We start from the raw sequence: 23322 nt of genomic DNA, 5'->3' as shown, positions 1-23322 counted from the left end.
CGATGCAACCACTTTAGCGTGCACCAGTTTAATATTTCCGTCGCTCAGGAAGTTCCTGTGCAAGCAGGGCTGGGCAAGGATAATGTTCAATTGCATCATGATACGATGCAAGATACCCGGCTAATAAGTATTTGAGATACAGATATAAGGTACTACCGCAATTGTTGTATGGGATACGATGCTTTCCATTTATATCCTAAAATATTTTGACGCATTCCGAAATTTCTCATTGTACATCTACATAACGTTGCAGCAAACGAGTAGGCACAAAATTTTTGGTCGGAAATTTCTTAGCCGCGACCAAACTTGTTTGAGTTAAATGAAATGTCTGTTGGTAACTTACAAATTTTGTCTTTTTCTTCAAAGTATATTTTCATTCTCAAACAATTCATTGGGTTTGCTTTAGCTGCTCAACATGAAAGCTCTTTATACGACGCGCTGTCAGTGGTTTTTTTTTTTGTCACTTTTGTAATTGATGGGAGTCGCTGATCTGCTTGCCGACCAGCTAGCGGGCCGCCAGCTAAATACATGGACGTCAATAACAAGCCTCTGCACGATGGTGCAAATACCACTGTGGAGTTTTACCTTGTCCGTAAACGTATTTACCGTTTTCGCAATACTGGATCACTGGACAGGTGCACAGTAGTAACAACGCTAGTAGGCACATTTTTTGTGACCTATCGTGTTCACAGAGAAGCACATAAAGCTGCAATCACCTTTCATGTTTTACTTGTCTGCTGGCGTAAAGCGTTTGTTAGTGGCATATGCATTAATGTACAATCCTTTTATGATTTTCCTCCTACGAGAAAACTTGCTCAGCGCAAAAACGTTTCATAGGTAATTGTAGTGGCATAAAGCGTCGCAGGATACAGCCGCTATTCGCATTACTACCGCTGAGAGCTCGGTTTTCCTAGTGATTTGTAACAGGAGAAAGTTTAAGGTAAGCTAAAAAACTAAATATATCCAAGAAAATAAGGAGGCGGTTCCGTATCACGCAATCACAGTGAGTACGTAGTAACGCGATATAGGCGGCACCACTAATAGCGATGAAATTTAAGCCTGAAGTATTTTCTATTTACCTTTAAGGTCATACAATAGAAATTTCATGCCTGTTCAAATTGAGGCGGCTTAGTGGAATCACTATCAGCTTCAGAAGCGGATTTCAGCCAAAGTTTACAGTTTCGCACGGTGATGTTGTGGTAGCAGTATCTTGCATCTTAAGGTACACAATACATATATTTGATGTATCGGAAATACATATACTGATACACATCCTGTCACACCTATCGTGATACAGATGAAAGATACTCAACATGTATCTTCGATACTGCCCAGTACTGTGTACAAGCAACTAATTTGTTTTTGCATTGTGATGTTTGAAGAGTCTTCTTTTTTCCTCGTTAGACCTGTCTTTATATATTTAGTATGTTACGCAAATACCTTAGAGGCATTGTTTGTTTGGCATTTTGCAGCTGCTGTTCACCGTTGACAAGGGTCTCGATAAAATTGCCTCCAATGCTACCAGCCTACGCCTTTCGGTAGACGGAATGACAACTGCAACGCAGATGTACCACTACCTCAGCTCCAACCTTCATCACCTTCGAGAAGTAAGACTTTTGTTTAAAACTGTATCTTGCCAATTTACAAACTCAGTGGCTTCAAAGATACAAGTGGAATACTAGTGGCTCCATAGATACAAGCGGAATTAAAAGCGAGCACTTTTTCATGATACTGGCTTGCAGCTTTTGCGTCGAATGTTCCTGAATAGCGCGCCGCAGTTCATTACTTATTAGCAGGGTTGTATGATCAACTTAGTAACACTAACGTTTCGGCGTCTGTCAACAACGAGAACACGAATTACCAGCACCTAAGTCCAAAGTTCTTTTGCACGATAACGTGCATTTGTTTCCTATGAACGGAATAAGAAGAACTCGACAAAATATAAAAATAAGAAAGCTGCTCGATAACAAGCATCAATCTTGATTCACTTGCTGATGGGCCTGCTTCTATGAATAGACCATTGAACCTGTCTTGGAGCATACACTAATAGCAAATTTCTGGAGCAAACCTATCCTAAGTGACTCGCATCATGTTGCGTCTTTAAGCACAAAGGAAGGAAGCCAGCTTAAACACTTTCGTGTGAGCAAACCAACGTGCGATGTTACAGTTTACGGTGACCAAAACCAAATGCAGCAATATAATTTGGTAGTCCTATGTTCTTGACTAATCTCGTCAACCTCGTTCTATAGGTGCAGCCCAAAGTGCGTAGCTCTGTTTTAAAAGAGTCGAGGGAAGGTAGTTGAAGTAAACTTTGGCAAGCTTCTCTCTTATTGCAGGGGTGTGCTGGTCTGGGATAGTTGGTGCATAGTTAGGAAGGGAACAACCAGCACTCGGACGCGACGAAGTGCGGACGACAGGCTCAGCAGTGCCGTCCCGTCCATGCGCTGTTTGTTCCCGCCCTAATAAATTATGTATCATTTTTTTAGACAAACATGCCCGAGCTAATGCACCTTGAGCGTTAGAACCTGAACCATGAAGTGCTTGTGCAAGACGGCAAATTACGGCACTTAAGAAGTGGAAGGCAATGACGTCATGTACTTGTTAGCATGCGCGAACAAGCACATATAAAATGAAGCTGTTCCTACTAATAGCATCTAAAGTCTTGAAATTGTTCTTTTTGCTCCGTAATCGTTCTTTCATTGTTTGCTTTTTTTATTTCTTTCGCTTTCTGTTTTCACAGTTAGTTTGACAACCTACAAAACCGAACTAGGAATTATAAATGTGCGTACGCACTTTGGAAGAAATAGGGGCTAGTTCATCCTCATTCACGGTGAGCGAATAACACTGCGAGCTGACGAGGCGAGACGGCGACTCACACAGCGCCATTTGTTCCTCACGTTCTCGTCTAGTCCTCGTCACTGCCAGCTATTATTCGTTCGCTATGATACCTAAGCTTTCTTTATTGTCTTTGAGCTAAGTCAACTAACTCGGGAGGCAAGGCTCTCTGCTGAGCAGCAGAAAAAAGACAACGTCATGGCTGAAGTTATACAATGCGTCCTTATGGAGAATATTTATGGCATCTACAATGAATGACTACGAGAGAGTTAGCTAGTCGGGAACACTTTGTTGTGGATGTGAATCTTTCTTAGCGCTCGCAAGGTATCTGTGTTTATCATCTAGATTCTCAAGGCGATGATTATAAGTTGAATATCAAACATTAAATTATTTTCGAATATATCCAACAATCCGAGGTCTGAAAATAATATACAGGGCGTCCCACATAATTTGAGCCAAGAATTTAAAATATAAAGGCATGTAAGAAACTTATTGAACCGAACGCATACTAGTCGCAATAGCCTATAGTAACTCAGACATTTTTTTGTTTTCCCTATAAGTCACTAATTAATTAAGTTTAATTACCCAACTTCTTAATTATTAGCTGAGGACCCGAAGTATAGCACGCAAGTTGTAGAGCACCTTCAGAAACCACCGATCCAGTTGTTTCCTTTACGATACGTCTCACGTAGTCCTTTTTTCCGGGTTGCAAAGAAAGCTCAAAAAAGCCACGGGACCGAGCGCTTGCGCAGTGGTATTACGCGTGCGTTCGGTGAACAAGGTCGGCTCCCGGCGGATGATGGGAGCCGACCTTGCATGCTGCTGGCCGAGTGCTGCCGATGAGATAAGGAACGCCCTGCCGCTTCCTTCTCGCCACTCACGATGCAGCCGATCTTGTTCACCGAATGCGCGCTTGAGAGCAACACAATATGACGGCGCGAACGCTCAGTCACGTGGCTTTTTTCATATTTTGTGGGATTTATTTGCCACCCGGAAAAAGGACTACGTGAGATGTATCGCAAGAACTCGATCGGTGGTTTTGAAAGATGCTCCACAAATCTGCATACTTTTGGTTTTAACCAATATTTAAAAAGGTAATTAAACCTAAATAATTATTGAGTTACGGGGAAATAAAGTAATTGTGTGAGCTACGATAAGCTATTGCGAATAGTATGTGTTCGGTTCAATTCGCTTCCGACGCACCTTTCATTTTTAAATTCCTGGCTCAAGTTATGTGGGACACCCTGGATATAGCAGGTCCCTAGTGCTTGCACTCAGACAAAACTTTATGCTATTTGGTAAAAATTGTGCGCAGTTGCTCAGGGTAACATGTACGCTTCGCGCATATTATTCGCAAGCCACTGTAGTGTTTCAATGGCGTCAACGATTTTCTGGCAAGCTTGAACAGCTTCGTTGTAGGTCACCACAATTGTTGACGGAGTCTGAAAGCGGCAGTGTAGCCAGATTTTGGTGCATAGTAACTTAACTCCTCTGAACAAAATACCAGAAGCGGATCGTCCGGAAAGGCGCCGTGTTTAGCTTTGAGATCTTAAGGAACCCACTGAACATTGTGCAATGATGAACCGATTGTCGCCCACTCGCATCACCAGTTTTTACGCATGGCGCCGGTTTTGGGTCCTCGCGTCTAAAACCTCCGCAACTAGTTCGACCCCTCCCTTATTCCGTATCTTGCAGATAAACACGTTAACGATTGCTATTGTTAACATTGTCATGAATGTGCACCCAGTTGTTCTGCATACATTCCTTTTTCATAAACCGCCGGAGCTCTCATGTCTCTCGCCAGCTGACAGAGGCTAGTAACACAGTGGGGATTCATAAAGCTATCCACCTGTGTCTGATATTGTTTGCTAATTCTTTCCAGCCAACTTCAATTCAGGTCGGCGCATTCGCCTCTTCCTTGATCTACAACCTTAGTATTTTTCAAGTACTTGGAACTGGTAACGGAGGTTAGTATGTTTCATCTTGTTCAGTGTCGCTGTTAAGGTTGCCAGATATCCTTTCTATTTTATTATCAATATGAGACAACGGTATTCATATAATAACCATACTAGAATGCCGATAATAAGTATACTCGTAAATGACATTAGCGCAATCACCAAAGGAAAATGCTGATGAAAAGCCCGGAAAATATTCAGAAGGATTAAAAATAGAGCCTTGTTTTTAACACTAATGCAAGCGAAGCGCAAAAAGCAAAGACAGAAGGAGGGTACATCACATGCGCTAAATTCAATAAATGCTTTATTTGAAACAAAACGCCAGTACATAGATACACAAACAAGAGACGCTGTGTCAGCATTCGTTCTCAATCTTTGTCCAAAAAATAGTTATCGTTTTTATCTGCTGATCACACCGCGACTAACCTGGTGAGAAGTCAAAAAACTCACGGGCGCATTTGTTGGGGTCTGTGCCCCCCTGTTGCACTCTCAGGGCCTTTGCGGTGCGACGGGGACAGGGAATCGCAACACCAAGAAGTCTGCGAGTTCAAAGGACGTTGTTTCTTCGGTCGCTTTAGACACCTTTTGAAGAAGGGACCGAGCCGGTCCAAGAACGTCGGGACCTCCTTAACCTTGGCTGTAGCAGTTTACGCTTCCATTATTTCTCACGCATCCAGACAGATCTCTGTCGAAGATGGTTATCTTTAAAAGGTTCAAAATAGAGAAATGTAGGCCGATAGGTGTCCTACACTTCTGTGCTTACGCCTGTTTTCACCACTCTTCCATCGACAAGCGTCATACATCGCATTCGTCCTCGTGACATCGATGTGTTGACTTCGCACACTGTATGCGCCTTATTTAGTGGTTGCATACCAGCATAGCTTGTAAGCCGTGTAGTGCATAAACGTTACCTGGGGCGCGATCGGCGATCGTTGCTCGGAGCGCGATTGGCCGAGGCCGCGCCGGCGTCGTCAGCTGTGGGGCGTGGCCATGTTTTTGGTGACGTCAAAATGAGGACAAGTCATTTGGCAACCGAGGACATCGCCTGCTAGGAGCCGAACGACGCGAGAGGTGGGAAGTTCGAGCAGTCATGCGCTCGCTACAAGACCGGCTTCGTAAGGCACGTCTGGTGGATTGAATTCGACCCAAACGCTGGCTCCGTCTGCGGAATGACACGTTCGGATCCAATTTATTGTCTAATTTGAGAAAATCTCGCCTCCCATGATAGCTTCGGTATTTGATATGGCATTGGTCGAGGAGGAAGCAGAGCTATTCGAGGTGCGAAATACATTTGAAGAGATGGCAGAAACTTAATTTCAGCGTCGCTTTCGTTTCTCGAAAGGAACAGTGCGTTGGTTTTGCGGCGAATTCGACCGCATCATCGAGTGCAGAGAGCCAATGGAATGTTAATGTTGCCGCTAGAAAAGCGCGCCACCCTTCCTGTCGTCTCGTCTTGTTTCTTGTTTTCGTTTTTTTCTTCACTGTGCATGGCACCATCCATTGACTACGCAGACAAACTATCAGTTATAAGTTGTAGTAGTCGTACGCATTACTATTTGAGAACGTGTTTAAGCTTGATAAAAATAATACGTTTTTTAAGATTTCTTTTTCATTAGAAGGCTAGAAAGATCTCGTTTTGTAATATATTCTCTGTAAGCAGACAAAAAACGAGACACGTAAACATCCCGGGAGTTCATCGCTTGCCGATTAGCTGCTCTCTCCCTTCCGTCCTCACAAATTTCGCATACTGCCCGCTTTGCGACGTTGCCGCAACTGAACAGAATGCGTTTCGAACAAAAATCTCCGATCGTGCCCCTGAGCTTGCATGCTGCAAAGGATAAATATAAACACCATTTTACTCATCTTCGATACTTATATTGGATTTAACACAGAGCTCTCAACTAAAGCATTGTTTCACATCAGTACTTGCTTCAGAAAATGTATTCATAACTGGCTGATGATCATGTTGACGATCGCGGGCGCCTTGCATGGCAACTGCTCTCTTCTCGACGAGCAGCTCTTGTGGCCTTCCGAAATCTCATGTTTACAGAAGGAGTGGTTGTAGTCAACAAAATTGCTTTTTTTCATAACAGACACAGTCAATTAAAATGCGCAGTTTATAATATAATATAATATAATATAATACGCGCAGCTAATAATATTTTTATTCAACCAAGCAAAGGGAATTTTCGCTCCCGCTACTAACATTGAAAGAACACAATGGTTCACATGGGTTCGATCTTTTGACGCATGATTCCAGATGCTTTAAAAAAATTGAATGCTCCGTCAATAATAAAAATCACCACGGTTTCTTACTTCTGCTTTTTCTTCGTCTTCTTTTACTCTAGCTTTCGCCTATATTTGTTCCTGTTTGAAATTTTCTACTTCTATCACCTGTGCAACCCCTAGAACAGCTTGCATAGACAGACGTTGTCTGTTATATGCGCACTAGAAGAAGCCGCTATAAATAAATCACCTTTCTCTTTATCTAATATTTCTGTTGATGTGTATGTAATTTCTGTTCGCAGAACTTAACATGCAGGTGTTCTCCGAATTGTCTAAAATATTACTCGGTGGTGACGTAGAGAGCGCCGAAGTGCCTAGGATGATACAGGTGATTATATTTTCATACACTCTAATAAAGCTTGCTGTTTTTTCATTATTGCTTTGACTACAGTGATAACCGCTTTCAAATTATATTAAAATGTTTGTTACATAGCGCAGAGGTATTATTGTCTATTTTAGTCGCTTTTGACAACAAAGTCAACAAACTTGGATTTTCTCCATGTTGCTAACTGAAGGCATTGATTAAACGACGTACAGCTATGTTCTTTTGCGCATGATGTGTAGAGCGGTGTCCCGCTATCATTATTCTGGTTGGTATGAATGACTCTAATTATGAACAACTTTCACGGGAACCAAACCTTTTCGATGCATCTGAGCCGCGGCAATGAAAGGCCAGGAAACGCACAGGTGCTCTCGAGCAAAAAATAAAGAAGTACGAAAAAAGGGGGCAAAAGACTTAGATCAGAACATAAAAACGCTAAGTCGATCCACAAGCATGCGACAGCATACTTAGATTATGATAATTGCGACGTCTCGAAAGCTGAGCGCGGGTGTGTTGCGGGCGACAATGAACACTTTATCCTATAGTGAGGTTTCTATATCTGATTTTTTTTGGCGATTTCCTACACAGTTTCACGCTCTCACGTAAGCTTAACACACCTTGAGTTTTCTGATGGATACCTCTAAAGTGGCTGAAACATACATATAATGCCGTTAAGAAATGAGTGAGCAATGGATATAGCGAACCTCTCTCCTCCGGCACTACCGCCCAATGTTTTTCGCCATTTCGGCCACGTGCGCACCCACACGTCTCTGGTGGCAAAAACGCTCTTTGAAACGCCTGGCGCATGCATTCCGTGGGAGTTTATCGTGTTCTTCTCTCGTGACTCCTGGCGCTTCGACATGCTGTACATTTTGTGCAGCACCGTCTGCTGGATTGGCCCACATTTTCAGACTGAATCGCCCTTTTCATCGGTCCAATTTTCTTTCGTTTCTTTGTCAGGTGATAACTCCAACGTGTGTGAGGTTTACCGGTAATGCTATCGCAACAACATATCTTTTTCTCACGTCACTAGGACAAGCGTCCGGTAAGAATACGCCTCATTCAAATTGAGAGTTTGAGACCCACGCACACTTGGGCGGTGAAATGCGCGCGGTGCGCCGCTAGCGGGGCAGCATGCGCATATCGGCCTGAACGCGCCAGCCAGAATCCCTGCCGAGCCAAGCGCGTGATAGCTGCGGTATTCACGCGTAATTTGGAGCTTACAGGACCACTATTCTGTAGCGACGCACACACAGCTCTTTTGTTCGATGGCAGTTGAAACCTATAGTAAGCGCTGGACACTCGTATTGGGTGACATCTCCCCTCTCCCTGCCCCAGTGCAAGGTAGAAAAGTGGATGTTTGTCCACCCGTTAACCAACCTGTCTTTCGTGTTTCATTTCTCTCTCTTCTATTGAGTCAGGGTTACAATTTGCATAGACAAAATGATGCACGCTGAAGTGTTTCTCAGTCGGTTAACGTTTTATTTTTCTAAATATTTTTTTTCATTTGACTGGCCCGATACGATAATGTAATATCAGACACATCAGTAATTTCGGTATGAACACATGTACCTACCACAAGGAAGCTTCGTGATCACCTTTTCCTGCAATGCGTGCGGACCGCATTTATCTTCTTGCTAATTCATGTACCAGGGGCAACATCTGCGTTCCGCATATATACAGCCAAAAATAATGGTAGCGTTGTGAAGAACGCGAAGTGAAGTGAGAAGTATTCACCACGTCCTTTTTTTTAACTTTTATCTCGTGTGCTTTAAGCGCGGCGCCGAAGCGACAGCGTCACTTCAAGTAAAACTAAGAAAAAAATACTGCGCCTTGAGTATGTCTGCAGCGCTGCGCAAGCGCTCCTGTAATGACTCCAGCTCTCACTGCCGTTCTTCTGTCACATTGTAGACCGTTGCCACTGCCTTCCACTGGATAACTTACCCTAATTAAAGAAACTGTGACTCACAGAAATTCATACTTACATGCTCTATTGGTGCCGCTGTAGGTCCCCGCGCAACTGCTTTCCATTTAGCGTACTGATGTACACAGTCGGCAGTGATCATCAACAACAAACGAATGCTTCAGAATGCTTTCTAAGGGAAGTTCTCGAACAATTTTAAGGAACAGGGCCACAAAGTTTGACGTTCTCTGACATATGAAGTTATAAACGTGGTCTTTATTTTCTCCAAGTATTCTATAAGTCTATCTGTGTATAACAGTTTATAGACGAATAGTCTATAATTATATTCTAGTCTGTTCTATAGGGGGATTGGGCATCATGGCATTAAATGATCACGTTTATTGAGATCGGCATGTAAAGCTTGCTTCACAATTGAAACTCGCACAGATTTTAATATTGAATACTGCCTAAAATTACGCAGAAGCTGGGCTCGTTGCTAAGAGAGTCACCGGACAAGACCCACTTCCTCAAGATGAGCGCAGAGGTGAGTAATGCTGCGTGTAACTTGACGACTGTAAGATGTGCCTATAACAACGCGTGATACGAGTGAAAGCTTGCGCTAATAATCTTGCTCTAATTGTGGGCCCTCGAAGTAGCTCAGTAGGTGGTGGAGGAAATAAAGAGAGAAAGCAGGATGTTAACCAGAAGTGCGTCTGGTTGGCTATCCTACTCTGGGGGACGGTAAAGTCGGAATAGAAAGGTAAGATAGAGGGAGGCGAGGGGGAGCCACGGTGAGCTCGCGCACGCATGCGGAGGGCCTGATCGAGTCAGAGGCGTCCACATAGGCCAGTCGCCCTCAAGAAAGACAAAAGTGCCTTGATGGCTTTGTGAACCGACGGGCGATGGTGACGGTCTTCAAGTAGAACCTGCACATACAACGGCCGTTCGTCCAGTCGTCGCAATGCGTTAGGTAATGTTTGTCTTGCCGACTAAAATTGATGAGAATGGCAGAATAAATGTTCGATGTTCTCTTCCGCGCCGCAGACGTCGCATGCAGCACTGTTTGCGTCTGAGCGTAGAGCCGCTCGGATACCTATGTCCTGGCGTAATATTTTGCACTTATCGCAATTCCAACACCTTGCCTGTCAGAGGTGGGCGTCTATACTGGACCGGCACAAAAGAGAGAAAGGGCGAGCGTGCGCATTGCCATGCTTCGACACCAGGCGCTTGCTTGGTCACTGCGTGGAAGGATGCAGTTTGACACACGCTCGCAGATTGCGCAATATTTCGTCCCGCTTGTTACGTACCCCGTCGTTGGAAGCGGCATCCGTGGGATTTCGCAAATTGCATAGCACCCTGTGCCAGTTGTGCAATGTGTGCAGTGAAAGGGGTAGTCAAAAAATGTCGCAGTTTTGCCTGAAAGACGAAGCATCGATTGTGACAGCAAATTACTGCATAGCTATACGAAGGATGGCTGAATAAACGAAGGATAGTAGGATACGAAGCTATACGAAGGATAGTAGTTTTAATAATAATAATATTTGGGGTTTTACGTGCCAAAACCACTTTCTGATTATGAGGCACGCCGTAGTGGAGGACTCCGGAAATTTTGACCACCTGGGGTTCTTTAACGTGCACCTAAATCTAAGCACACGGGTGTTTTCGCATTTCGCCCCCATCGAAATGCGGCCGCCGTGGCCGGGATTCGATCCCGCGACCTCGTGCTCAGCAGCCCAACACCATAGCCACTGAGCAACCACGGCGGGTCATAGTAGTTTTATTGGCGCTATAAAGTTGTAAGCATAGGCATACTAACCAAATTAACGAGCACCGCGTCACGCGCACACAAGCAAAGACGAACACATTTCAAACGAGGACCGCAGAAACCCGCTGTCAAAATGCTGGAGTGACTAAGCACGGCAGCAGGAACTCACCTTCGCGCTACCGCTCGCATCAACGAGCCGCGAAAACAACGTGCGGCGGACTCAGTACCAATCGCAGATGGCTTCCGAGAAACAGCGGTCCAGACGGGCGCGCGCAGCCGACCACGTCGCCTCCAGTGGAATGCGCCCCCCTCCCGACCCACGGCGGACCATGTCCCCGTCACAGTTGCCTTTCAAGATACAATGGCCTGGGCGACATTACAATTGCTAGGCAGTACAGTGGGGCGTGGTATTTCAGGAGTCGACCGAGGTTGGCGCGCAGGCACTGGTAAGATCGGCTGCGAGAGAGAAATTGAGGAGGCTTTTGCTCTTTTAATATGGGACATTGCCTGGGTACTACGGAGGGGAAGTTTCTTTGCTCGTTTTGTATCAGCAAGTGTTGAATCAGATCAAGCCAGTGACGGTCAGTACCACTTTGTGTACTGCTTTCCGCATATCCTGCCACATGTGATAGGCACAATGATGCAAATTACCACGCAACAATGAGAACAAATGAAGACTTTTTGTGGTGACTGCAAAGCAAGAAACCAGCGACTTAGCAGCGTTTCTCAAGAACGTTGCTATTTCCATGCCCCACAGCGCTTGTGGATCAGGTGTCCTCAGAGATGTTCGGAGCAGCTGTTTAGTGGTGTTGGGAATAGATATGGAGCACCACGCAGAAGGTTATAAGTTCATGGCAACATTTTCTGATGAACAATGAAAGCCAAAAGACATAGTTAGATCTGGTTATTGAGCAATTTAAACGTGCAATGCAGGATCGTTGTCGCAGTTGTCTGTATACATGCATACACATGTTACCCTACCTTCAATATGACCCAGCAAAACCACAAATAATTTCCCGAGTAATAAATTGACCTCTTGAAGGCAACTGTCATACTTCACAATGTACTGATTACTTTCTCTTTTTTTGAAACAGGAAGCATCAGAATGGCTATCAACCGCAGAAAACCAGTGTGGCGAAGCGTTTCGCGAGTTCATCAAGAAGCATGGCCATCATACAGTCAAAGGGGTATGGAGCATTCGAAATTTCGTACACACATTACCTAAAGCAATGTATAAGTTTTCGACTTGGAATCGTTAACTGTATGGGCTGACGCTACACAATAGTGGCCGTATCAGCAAAGTTTGTTCGCGGGGAGCCTAGCGAGAACATGTGACGGCAAAACGTCAAGATGTCCATAATACCAGACACAGCATTGGTTCAATAAGAGGTTTCTAAGCGTGCAAATGTTTTTACATGTAGTCCCCGAATTCATTACATATGCAACATTCCTTTATTGTAAAGTAGAGAACGATTCAAACAGTCCTTATATATACAGCCCCGTTGATATCAGCTAGCCCGATAGCCACAAACATCCAATAGATGTGCCGGATTGACCCAAACATCCAGCAAAAAATGGGGTGTCCATCATCTTTTAAATGCACAAAAATCTAATGGACGTACACTGGCATCAAATTTCTGGATGTCCATTGAGCAGCCATTTAATTCATTCACCAGACGTACAGCGGACAAAATGTCGGATGTCCCTAGAACGTCTCTAAAAGCAGAACTTCAGATTTACATTGGATTTCCATAAAGTTTGTAGTAGAGGCGTGCATTGTAGGCCCTCCAAAACTTTAGCATTGTATACGTCCTTCTACGATTTTGACGGGGACGATACTACGCGGTACGTGCTTGTAGTTGGTGTGACTGTGTCGCGCTGCATGATCAATTCACATGTAATGGATGTCCACAGGACGTCCCATTCTTTTGCTTGACATCGATCGATCGTTTGTACTTCATAAAATCAATGTTTGCGCATGAAATATACATTTTATTCAGTAGAACAATATGCACAAACAGCGGGCGAAGCGAAAGAAGAATGTACATGCACCCGCAACTTTCGTGTTGCAGATTGTGAGTTTTTGTAGACTTCTTTGTTTCCAAATTTCGTATTGTAATCGGAAAACAAGGTACAGTACATTCAGCAATTAACTGATATCCCCGCAGGGGCGTCTGCGTAAGCAGGCGTTTCGTGTGTTGCGACACCACGTACCCTAGCACATGAGGGTTGGACGCTCCCGCGTGTAGCCCTGCATGGCTTAGGCGTGTCCGGGGAAAGGGGGAATCTGGGGGTTGAGCTGAGGTCGGGTGTTTGGACCTTTAAGGCCCCCCGGCGAAGGCAACACACCTCTTTGGCCTCTACTTTACGTGGACGGCACCCCCGGACTGACCCACCCGGGGGAAATCGGCAGTCGCCTCTTCCTGTCTCTCTCTCCCCAAACCTTCGTCTTTATCTCTCACTTTTTCATCTTTCCTGTCTTCTTCTCTCTTCTATTTACTTCCTTTCTCCACGGCGGCAAGGGTTAACCTTGTGTGGCTATGCTACCTTGGGTATACCATATTTGGTTGTAACGACGGCGTACGGCTGGCGTCGTGCAGGCTTGTACACAAGCTCTGTCGCGTCCCCTCGTTGGGCTCCGTGGTGGGCGGTCGGCGCTGTTGCCGAACATACTCATTTTCTATGGCAGCACAAACCTCTGTCGTCTATGATCGGCGTCTGAAAAGATGCCTCACCGAAGTACCATTCCATTTCTCCTTTGGGAGCAACGCTCCATCCTTCCCCAAGTACTATGTAGTACACAGCGAAAGCAACATGCCAGTAAGAAAAGCCTTACCATTCCTTGTAGCCAAATGCCTGAAAGAAAAAATCGGACCGACGTACAAAGCCACCAAAATGTGTAGCGGGGACCTCCTCCTAGAACTTAATGATAAAGACCAAGCAGAGAAGCTCACTGACCTTACCAGCATTGGCGACGCCACAGTGACAATTTCACCACATAGAACACTGAACACAAGCCGAGGAGTGATATCTGGAGAAGACTTTATTGGATTGAGCGATGAGGAACTCCTTGAGCGTTTCCAAGAACAAAATGTGACAAAAGTACGAAGAATAGTAATCCGCAGAAACAACCAAGAAATCCCCACCAAACATGTTATACCCACCTTTGGAACAAGCGAAATGCTTACTTCACTCGATGCAGGTTATGTTAAAATCAATGTGAGACCATATATCCCGAACCCCAGACAACGTTTTAAGTGCCAAAGGTTCGGAATGCTTGACATGCGTGCCGAGGCCAAGGAACCTGAGCTAACTGCAGCTCCAATGATCACCATTCAGACAACTGCACCTCTTCGCCACATATTGTTAACAGTAAAGGAGATCATCCAGCTTACTCGCGGTGTTGCCCTTGCTGGAAAAAAAGAAAAGAAGTGTTTGCACTAACTGTTAAGGGAAAATATCTCGTTTTATGAAGTCAGAAAGCGGCTATCGTACCTTCCGCGAAGAAGTTATGCCGATGTGATGCAGATGGGGGCAGCGTCACAGAGGCCTCAGGAGTCCTCCGAGACCACGCTCAGTGGTCCCGCCGTCACCCCTCCCGCCCCCGTGGTAGAAGCAGCTGGCGCTGCACCATCCTCTTCAAAGACCCTGCAGACACCAGTCCCGCAGGATCCTAAGATCAAGCGAACCCCAAGGCCTGAGACACATGATTCGGCGCCAAACTCTCGGTCCTCCAGCGCCTCAGAGAGAGCGATGGAGGTCGACACAAAAACCCCGGTGTCATTAACACCGAAGGACAAGCGCTCTCTCGAGAGCGGTAAGAGGGACAAAATCTCAATAACTATTCAAAATAAGAAAGCGATAACCTAAAGGTTGTCGCCCATTTGTATTAGCCTTTTTAAACCCGTCACCTAACATCTCACGTCTTATTCTTCCTGTAGTGCCATTTCTTACCTTTCAATTTCAAAATGGCTTTTATTATCCATTGGAATTGTAGAGGTCTCATACACAATCTAGGTGACATCAAAGACATCATCAACAGCTTTTCACCAGTTGCAGTATGCCTCCGGGAAACAAACCTCGGTCCAAAAATAATAAAATTCTCAAAGGTTTCACCGTTGTCCGAAGGGACCGCGAATGTTCCAGCCGGTTGTCAGGTGGAGTGGTTATAGTCGTGCAGGGCGGCACTCCTACCCGAAATGTCCAATTGAAAACATCTTTAGAGGCCGTAGCTGTTACCATTCTATCTTAGAAAACCATCACCATTTGTTCACTGTATATTCCACCTCACACACATTTTACTACTAAAGACCCAGAAAATCTAACAGATCAGTTACCCGAGCCATTTGTCTTAGTAGGAGATTTCAATGCTCATTGTACTCTTTGGGGCAGTGTCAAAACTGACCAAAGGGGGCAACTTGTTGAAGATTTTATTCTGTCAAATAATATTTGTCTTTTAAGCTCAAGAGCGCCGACTTACTTCTCACCGACTTCCCGCGCATTTAGTTGTTTAGATTTAGCTGTTTGTTCGCCCTCTCTTTTTACTGATTTTAAATGGGTAGCTCTCGACACCTCATATAGTAGCGTTCACTTAGCCGCACTCATGAAACTCCTACCATCACCACAAACCTTAGTAACTAGACCACGCCGTTGCACAATACAGCTCGCTGACTGGCAGGTTTTTATGGAAAACGCGATACTGGAAGATGTCTTTTCGCCAGAGCAAAGTATTGACAAACTTAATAAAAAAATCACTGAGGTTATAATCTGTGCGGCAGAAAAGGCCATAACCCTGTCATCGGGTATTGTGTACAAAAAGCTAAACCCCTGGTGGACGAAAAAGTGCACCGACGCTAAAAAAGCACAAAATAAGGCCTGGGGAATCCTACGAAGGTACCCCACCTATAGCAACCTGTTAAGCTTCAAACAAGCCAAAGCCAAAGCACGGTTCGTTCGCAGACATGCTGAAAAATCATCATGGCAAAAATACATCTCTTCAATTAATAGTACGGCAACATCGAAACGAATGTGGGACCAGGTGAGGAAATTTAGAGGAGAGTACTCAACTTACGCAATACCACTACTTACATACGCAGGCACACATACAACACTACAGGACCAGGCCAACTCATTAGGTCAACACTTTTACAACATCTCCAGCTCGGCAAACTATTCAAATTCATTCTTAAAATATAAAGAATCGGCAGAGAAACAGAGACTGCTCACCACTGGGGCTTCAGCTGAAATGTATAATAACCCCCTCACAATACATGAATTGAACATAGTTATCTCTGCCGGTGAAAAAAAAACGGCAAAAGGTCTTGACCGCGTGCACTACACTATGCTGGCACGCCTATCCCAAGCATCGGTAGTGGCACCTTCTTAAGTTTTTCAATAAGATATCGGAGTCTGTGGTAATGCCCACAGATTGGAAAAAAGCGGTAGTAGTGCCTTTTCTAAAAACTGGTAAACCCGCAACATCTCCTAGTAGCTATAGACCCATTGCATTAACGAGCTGTCTAGCTAAATCCTATGAGAGCATCATAAACATAAGACTCACATTTATCCTTGAAACAAGCCTAATAGATATGTACAAGTGCGGATAGAAAAAGGGTTGCTCCACCATTGACCATCTCGTGCGACTAGAACAGGAAATACGTGACACCTTTCTACACAAGCAATATTGTCTGACGGTTTTCTTCGATTTAGAAAAGGGCTATGATACGACGTGGCGATATGGAATCCTAAGAGACCTGGCTGACCTAGGAATTCACGGCAGAATGCTCAATTGTCTATGTGATTTGATGTCAAATAGAACATTTCAAGTACTTCTCGGCACAATACTTTCACGCACATTTACGCAAGACAATGGCACTCCACAAGGTTGCTTTCTGAGCACGACACTTTTCATAGTCAAAATGAACTCTGTTAATAAAATCACCCATCATCTGCTATGCACTCATTATATGTCGACGATTTGCAAGTGGCTTGCCGCGCTTCAAATCTACCCGCCTGCGAAAAGCAACTACAAATAACGATAAATAATCTGACACAATGGGCTGACAAAAATGGTTTCCGTTTTTCAACGCACAAAACTGTTACAGTTCTCTTTTCCCAGAAGCGAGGTTTACACTGCACTCCAGTTCTCACATTGTATGGTGCAATGCTGCCGGTCAAAGACTACAAATTTTTAGGCGTAACTCTTGACACAAAACTAAATTTCCTTGCCCACATAAACTAAACTAAAATAAAAGCAAATAAAGCACTAAATATCAATAAGGTTTTATCGCACAAGCACTGGGGAACTGACCGAACACGTCTATTACGTATATACAGGTCTCTTGTAGGTAACATTCTCGACTACGGTAGTGCAGTTTATGGTGCAGCTAGGCAGTCCTACATTAAGCGACTTGATCCAGTTCACAATCTTGGCCTACGATGGACGAGCGGTGCCTACAGAACATCGCCTCTCCAAAGTTAATATGTTGACTGCAGTGAGCCTTCCTTACAGCAACGCAGAGCACTACTTACACTTTGCTATGTACTACGAATTCGGTCATCACCACAACATATATGCTACAGCATCGTAACACAGTGCAAATCACGGATACACTACACAAACAAACCAAACATGATTCGACCACTAATCTCACGACACGAAGAATACTGTCAGAATTATGATGTTCCTCATGAGGCCCTGCAGGTTGCTGAAAGGCCACCAAGCTTGCCACCATGGTACAACTTTTCACAGCTATGTGACTGGACACTAACACATCTAAAGAAAAAAGACATTCCACAAGAACACATAATACAAGAGTTCCGAGCTGTTCAAGAAAAATATAAAAATACACCGAGTTTTACGCTGACGGCTCCAAAACGCAAGTATACGTAGGTGTCGGGATCGTAACAAAGAATCGCAAAATAGCATTCGGATAAATAATTTTTCTTCTGTGTTTACCGCCGAAGTTCTTGCAATATGGACGGCAGTAAAAAAAAATTACCAGCGACAAGCAGATGAATGCTATCATATATACCGATTCGTTAAGCGCACTTAGATCTCTAAACCTTAACTCCGCGTCTGAACCCATACTTGATGATATCCTAAACATGTTGGCCTATAATGAATACAGAAGAACCTTACGATTCTGCTGGGTCCCAAGCCATGTTGGGATACCAGGGAATGAAGCAGCAGATAGATGCGCGTTCATGGCAGCGCACAAAGGTATAACACAAACACTTCCATACAAAGACAGTATCCGAGCGATTCATAAAGCCCTGACATCGAAGTGGCAACTAGAATGGGACTCATGCACAAATAACAAGTTACACACAATAAAACCCCTGCTTAGAGAATGAAAGTCGTGCAGTCACCAGCAACGCTTCTATTAGGTGATCCTATGTAAACTCCGAATCGGGCATACATACCTGACACACAATTTTCTACTTCAAAACGAAAACCCGCCAACTTGCGAGAAGTGTCATGAAACACTTACCATAATGCAGATTATTATGACATGTCCAAATATTGAAACACAGAGACAAAAGCTTTTACAGAATCTCTACAACTTACACATACCTTTATACCCCACCTCAATACTCGGAGATGAACCGCTAGTGCCTTTCACTGACTTGTTCAGCTTTCTAGAAGAAACTGGTTTTTTTACACAGACTCTAAAGTAACGCAGCTTGCGCTGCTTTAACATTTGAATTCTTAATATCTTGTGGCTGGCGCAGCAATGCCTTAGTCGCTTTCGCGCCATTAAACCCGAATGAACTAACTGATATATAGGAGTAAAACAAGCACACAGAAATTATATGAAGGGACTCTACTTTCATTAATCACCACCAAACGTTGCAAAACGTTCACGAGTCTCACGTGCGCAAGTTATTGCGTGGCCTTCGATAATTGACACTCAGTCTCGTAGGCCATGTATGTCAAACGCAAGGAGCCGGAAGCGCGCTATAAATGTCGCACTACATGAAACAAAAAATGATGCTTAAACACATTAAAAAAGTGAAATGATTGAAAGATATTTTACGTAGCATTATTGTCCAGTTATCGATTCTTCTCACAGTCGCGTGCCTCTCCTACATAACGTTAAGCGCAGCCATCCAGCGAGCATATGCAGGCATGTGCCAGCTTGTGTTTCGGTGTTGGCGGTGAGCCGTGCTGTGGTGCTCCCTCAAGGGCTGCAGAAGATAGCAAGATAGCGCCAGCCTTTCCGTTATCACAAGGAACCACTCTTAGGTTGCGGTGCTGATGCTGTTACAATTCATGTATTATTCTCGATAGTTCTGCAGGGGTGTCCGGTTGTCAGCAGGCGCATGTTTTTCAAGGTATGTCGGCAGTTTGTTTTAGCTTTCTTCTCTTTTATGCCGGTAATGATTGCGTAGCATCGGCCGAAGAGCTCATGCACAACGCAAATGCACAACAGTTTCCGCAATACCCTTGCAGAGATTTCAGTGGTGTTTCTTGTCGGAATAGTATTAAACTAAGCCAATTGGTGCGTGGCTGAGACGAGTTTGCAATAGCTTAACTGCAACACGAAACAAACGGCGATAAACAAGCGATGTTCTTGTGTGTCTCCCTTTGTCCCGTGCTTCAGATCAGCTTCTCATACTCGTCTTGGTCTTTCTTGTACTGTGCTTCTTGCGGACTACGGTTTTGTACACAATGGCACAATGGTTACAGTGGTTCCGGTACATGTTTTCGATAGTGGTGCTCGCTGTTGTGAAGTAGCCAACGCTCATGCATCGCTTTTGTTCTGTCTGCCCGTGGGGGTCTTTTGTTTTAGGGGCTGTCTGTATAGCTACGTGATATTTGGTGCGCTTTGTTGCTCCTCTGTATGTTTACATACCTCCTGTGTATAGCGTGCAGTATTACGTGCTTGTATCATTTGTAGCCACGAGGCATGAAATTCCGCATGCACTTGAACAGCCAATCTTTTTGCACATTATATAAATCTTCCCAGTGCTATACAAGGAGAAATTACATAAGTGGTCCTAGTTAACCAGATGCCTTAGATCTGCTTCCATGATAAAGGAGATGCTAAAGCTGTAGATTTCTACCCTGGGATTTTAACCTAAACAACGAGTTTAGAGAAGCTGAAAACCGGTTCCTTGAAGCCTGCCACTTAACCACTTAACGCACGAATCAATACAAAAATATCGATTTCGCGTAACAGCTAAGCATAAACATACTAAAGGATCAATAAAATAAGACAGTAAATAAAACGCTTGAAAAAGAACATTACTCTCGTAAAAAAATGATTTCCTAGGTGAGCGACAGCGCAGTGTTAGCTTCATTCTCTCCAGTAAAATAAAGCCAGAGGGCACATTATGAGACTAAATTCTCATGAACAAAAACAAAAGCAGAATTCACATGTGGGAACATCGAAGCACTATTCGACTAGCCTTGTATTCAGCAAACGTAAAAAAGAAAGAATGGAAACAACGTAGGGAAGCATAAATGAGAGCGACAACTGAAGGCCGAAAATGGCAATATATCCAAAAGGAAAAACAATCTGAAAACCATCTATACGTTAGCACAATGATATATTGCGTAAGAAAAGCAGGCAACCCCTTGCAGCCTGAAGGTGCCAATTTAGCTTCTCCATAAAGGAGAAATATTGGAAACACAGCTGCTGCATGAAAAAAAAATTGTTTCAACACATTGTCCTCACTCTTAGAAATGAAGACTGTTTAACGAGGAAGTATCTTAATTTCCGCCTCAATTTCCTTGAATATGCAAGCGTGAAGCCCAAGTACAACTATGCAAGGCTCTATAGATTCTTCGAGTAGAATACCTACGCCATATTTTCATGCGAGTGACACTACAGCGAATTCGTGTGTAGATTCATGGATCATAACGAATGTCAATGTAATTGCAGTTAGTGGTTACCTGGTACCACAGCGCAGTTGGCATGCAGTAAGTGCACTGCCACCAGACCATACCATGCTGCTAAGAGTGCTGAGTCACTCGTAGCAGTATCAAATCAGCCCTTTCCTTTTAAACCATCTCAATGCTTTCTGTACACTCAGTCGGACTTCAGGTAACAGGAATCTGCATTTGTCACATTTTCGAAAACATACAGCACTACTTGTAATGCAATTAGGTGCCACAAAAGGCCAAAGCATTGATTCAGCTGATGCTGGGGACGAGCTGCTACATCTGCATCTACATAGTATTATCTGGTTGGTATTCGTACACCAGCCCCAACATAGCAGCAGTGGTAAATTACATTGGCCTCCGCAGCAGTACCACGAAGAGAACATGTTGCAGTGAGTGCTCATCTTAATATTGCCACTTCAAAGGGAAGATTAATTTTTGTGCGCTGAAGATAGGTTTAGCCTTGAAGTTGTTACGGTGATTAGAAGTTATACCGCTACCAGTTTCAAAAGAGGAAGAAAACTTGTCAGCACTCCTAAAGGCACACGCTACAATGCTATGCGGTGCTGAAGGAAGAAGCGTGCTTGGAAGATCACTCTCTTGCTTGCTAGCTTTAGCACCCAAAAACGAAAAGGGGGACAAGATATTTACAACTATGCAAACACATCACTTATTACTTACCCCGAATTCATATATTCACCCTTACTTGAAGCCCATGCTTGATTTTGTCACTGTAAAAACAGGCGTTAAAGTGTCCAAGACACTCATTGCCTTTGCTTGGGCGCGTTCGCGTCATTCTTCAACTTGAGCACATCAAGCATGAGCTTGAAATTGAGGCACATTTCTGAATGAGGGGGTAAGACGTAGAAAGTAGCATAAAACTCCTAATGTAACAGGTTATCAGCTTCAATACATTCAGTGATTAGGTTAAGATCCCAGAGTAGAATCTACACCTATAACATCTCCTTTATCATGGGGGCCGATCTAATGCATCTGCCTAAATAGTACCACTGGCATTGAAATTTGACCTTTGAAACAGTAGAGTACAACGAAAGTGTATATAATGTGCAAAAAGATTGTCTGTTCAAGAGCACGTAAAAGTACACGCCTTGTGTCTACAAATGATACAAGCACGTAATACTGCACGCTATACACAGGAGCTATGTAAGCGTACACAGGAGCAAAAACGCGCCAAATATCACGTAGCTCTAAAGACAGGCCTTACTACCAGAGACCTCCACCGGCAGACAGAACAAAAGCGATGCATGAACGGTGACTACCTCACAACATCGAGAACCACTATCGAAAACATGTGCCAGAACTACTGAAACCATTGTGCCTTTGTGCGCAAAGCCTGCGAACAAACACTGGACAAAAGGAGGCAGACAAAAGGTCGCTTGTCTATAACAATTTGTTTCGGGCTGCAGTGCAGCTGTTCAAAATAGCTCAGTTTAATAATATTCCGAGGAAAAACACCGGCGACATGCCTTGAAGGTATTGCCGAAACCGTGTGGCGTTTTCGTTCTGCTTCAGTTCTTCCGGCCCATGCTAAGCACTCATTACCGACATAAAAGAAAGACACAAACAAACAGCCGACGTAGCTTGAAAAGCATGTATTTCCTCACAACCGGACACAACGGCTGATATGGCGAGAATAAGAAATGAGGTGTCACATCATCAGCACCGCAACGAAAAAGTCGTTGCTTCTGAGAACGGAAAGGCTGGCGGTATCTAGCTATCTTCTGCAGCACTTCAGGGAGCACCACAGCATGGCTCAGCTCCAACACCGAAACTCTACAGAAACACAACAAGCTGGTACATGCCCGCATACGCTTGCACACGTGAGGTTTGTCGCCGTTTTCAAATGTATAATGGTGCTTAATAAAAGTAGAGTCCCTTCATAAAATTTCCGTGCGCTATTTTTCTGCTATTTATTTATTTATTTATTTATTTACACAATACTGCAGGCAGCAATGCTGCCCAAGCAGGAGAGGGTTTACAAAAGATTCTTTGTCAACATATTTTCAAATGAAACATAAGAAGTGCACGCAACAACACATTCCTGTAAATGATTCCATTCTTCGCTCGTAAGTGGAAAAAATGATTTCTGAAAGATTTTAGTTCGAGCAAAGCTTGACTGAACTTCTTTAGAATGAAAAATACGCGACGACCTTTGTGGAGCATGGGTAATATATGTGGCATTTGCTAAACCAGTTTCATTATGATACAACGAGTAAAAAAATTTCAACCTGACGATTTTGCGGCGCACGTGGAGCGGATCCAGTCCAAGTTGGCCTAACATGCCAGAAACTGATTGAAGATGTTTTGTAATCAGAGCAAATAAACCGTGCAGCCAGGCGATGAATG

At 44.0% G+C, this 23322-nt stretch overlaps 2 protein-coding genes across 2 annotated transcripts in view; both read left to right on the top strand.

Moving 5' to 3' along the window:
* The window catches only part of LOC142578522 (uncharacterized), a 317467-nt gene extending 312088 nt beyond the window's left edge, over window positions 1–5379 (top strand). The window contains exons 9-10 of the mRNA XM_075687900.1: window positions 1473–1607; window positions 5284–5379. Of these exons, the coding sequence (XP_075544015.1) occupies window positions 1473–1607; window positions 5284–5379 (231 nt within the window). The remainder of the gene's footprint in view (window positions 1–1472; window positions 1608–5283) is intronic.
* Window positions 4724–23322, top strand: part of LOC142578521 (uncharacterized) — a 226168-nt gene continuing 207569 nt past the window's right edge. Inside the window, exons 1-4 of the mRNA XM_075687899.1 lie at window positions 4724–4802; window positions 7319–7404; window positions 9783–9845; window positions 12161–12253. Of these exons, the coding sequence (XP_075544014.1) occupies window positions 7327–7404; window positions 9783–9845; window positions 12161–12253 (234 nt within the window). The 5' untranslated portion in view covers window positions 4724–4802; window positions 7319–7326. The remainder of the gene's footprint in view (window positions 4803–7318; window positions 7405–9782; window positions 9846–12160; window positions 12254–23322) is intronic.

The sequence above is a fragment of the Dermacentor variabilis genome, chromosome 4, assembly GCF_050947875.1.
Source record: "Dermacentor variabilis isolate Ectoservices chromosome 4, ASM5094787v1, whole genome shotgun sequence".
Lineage (NCBI taxonomy): Eukaryota > Metazoa > Arthropoda > Arachnida > Ixodida > Ixodidae > Dermacentor > Dermacentor variabilis.
The sequence above is the reverse complement of the archived record's forward strand: the minus strand, read 5'-3'. Positions and strand labels throughout refer to the sequence as shown.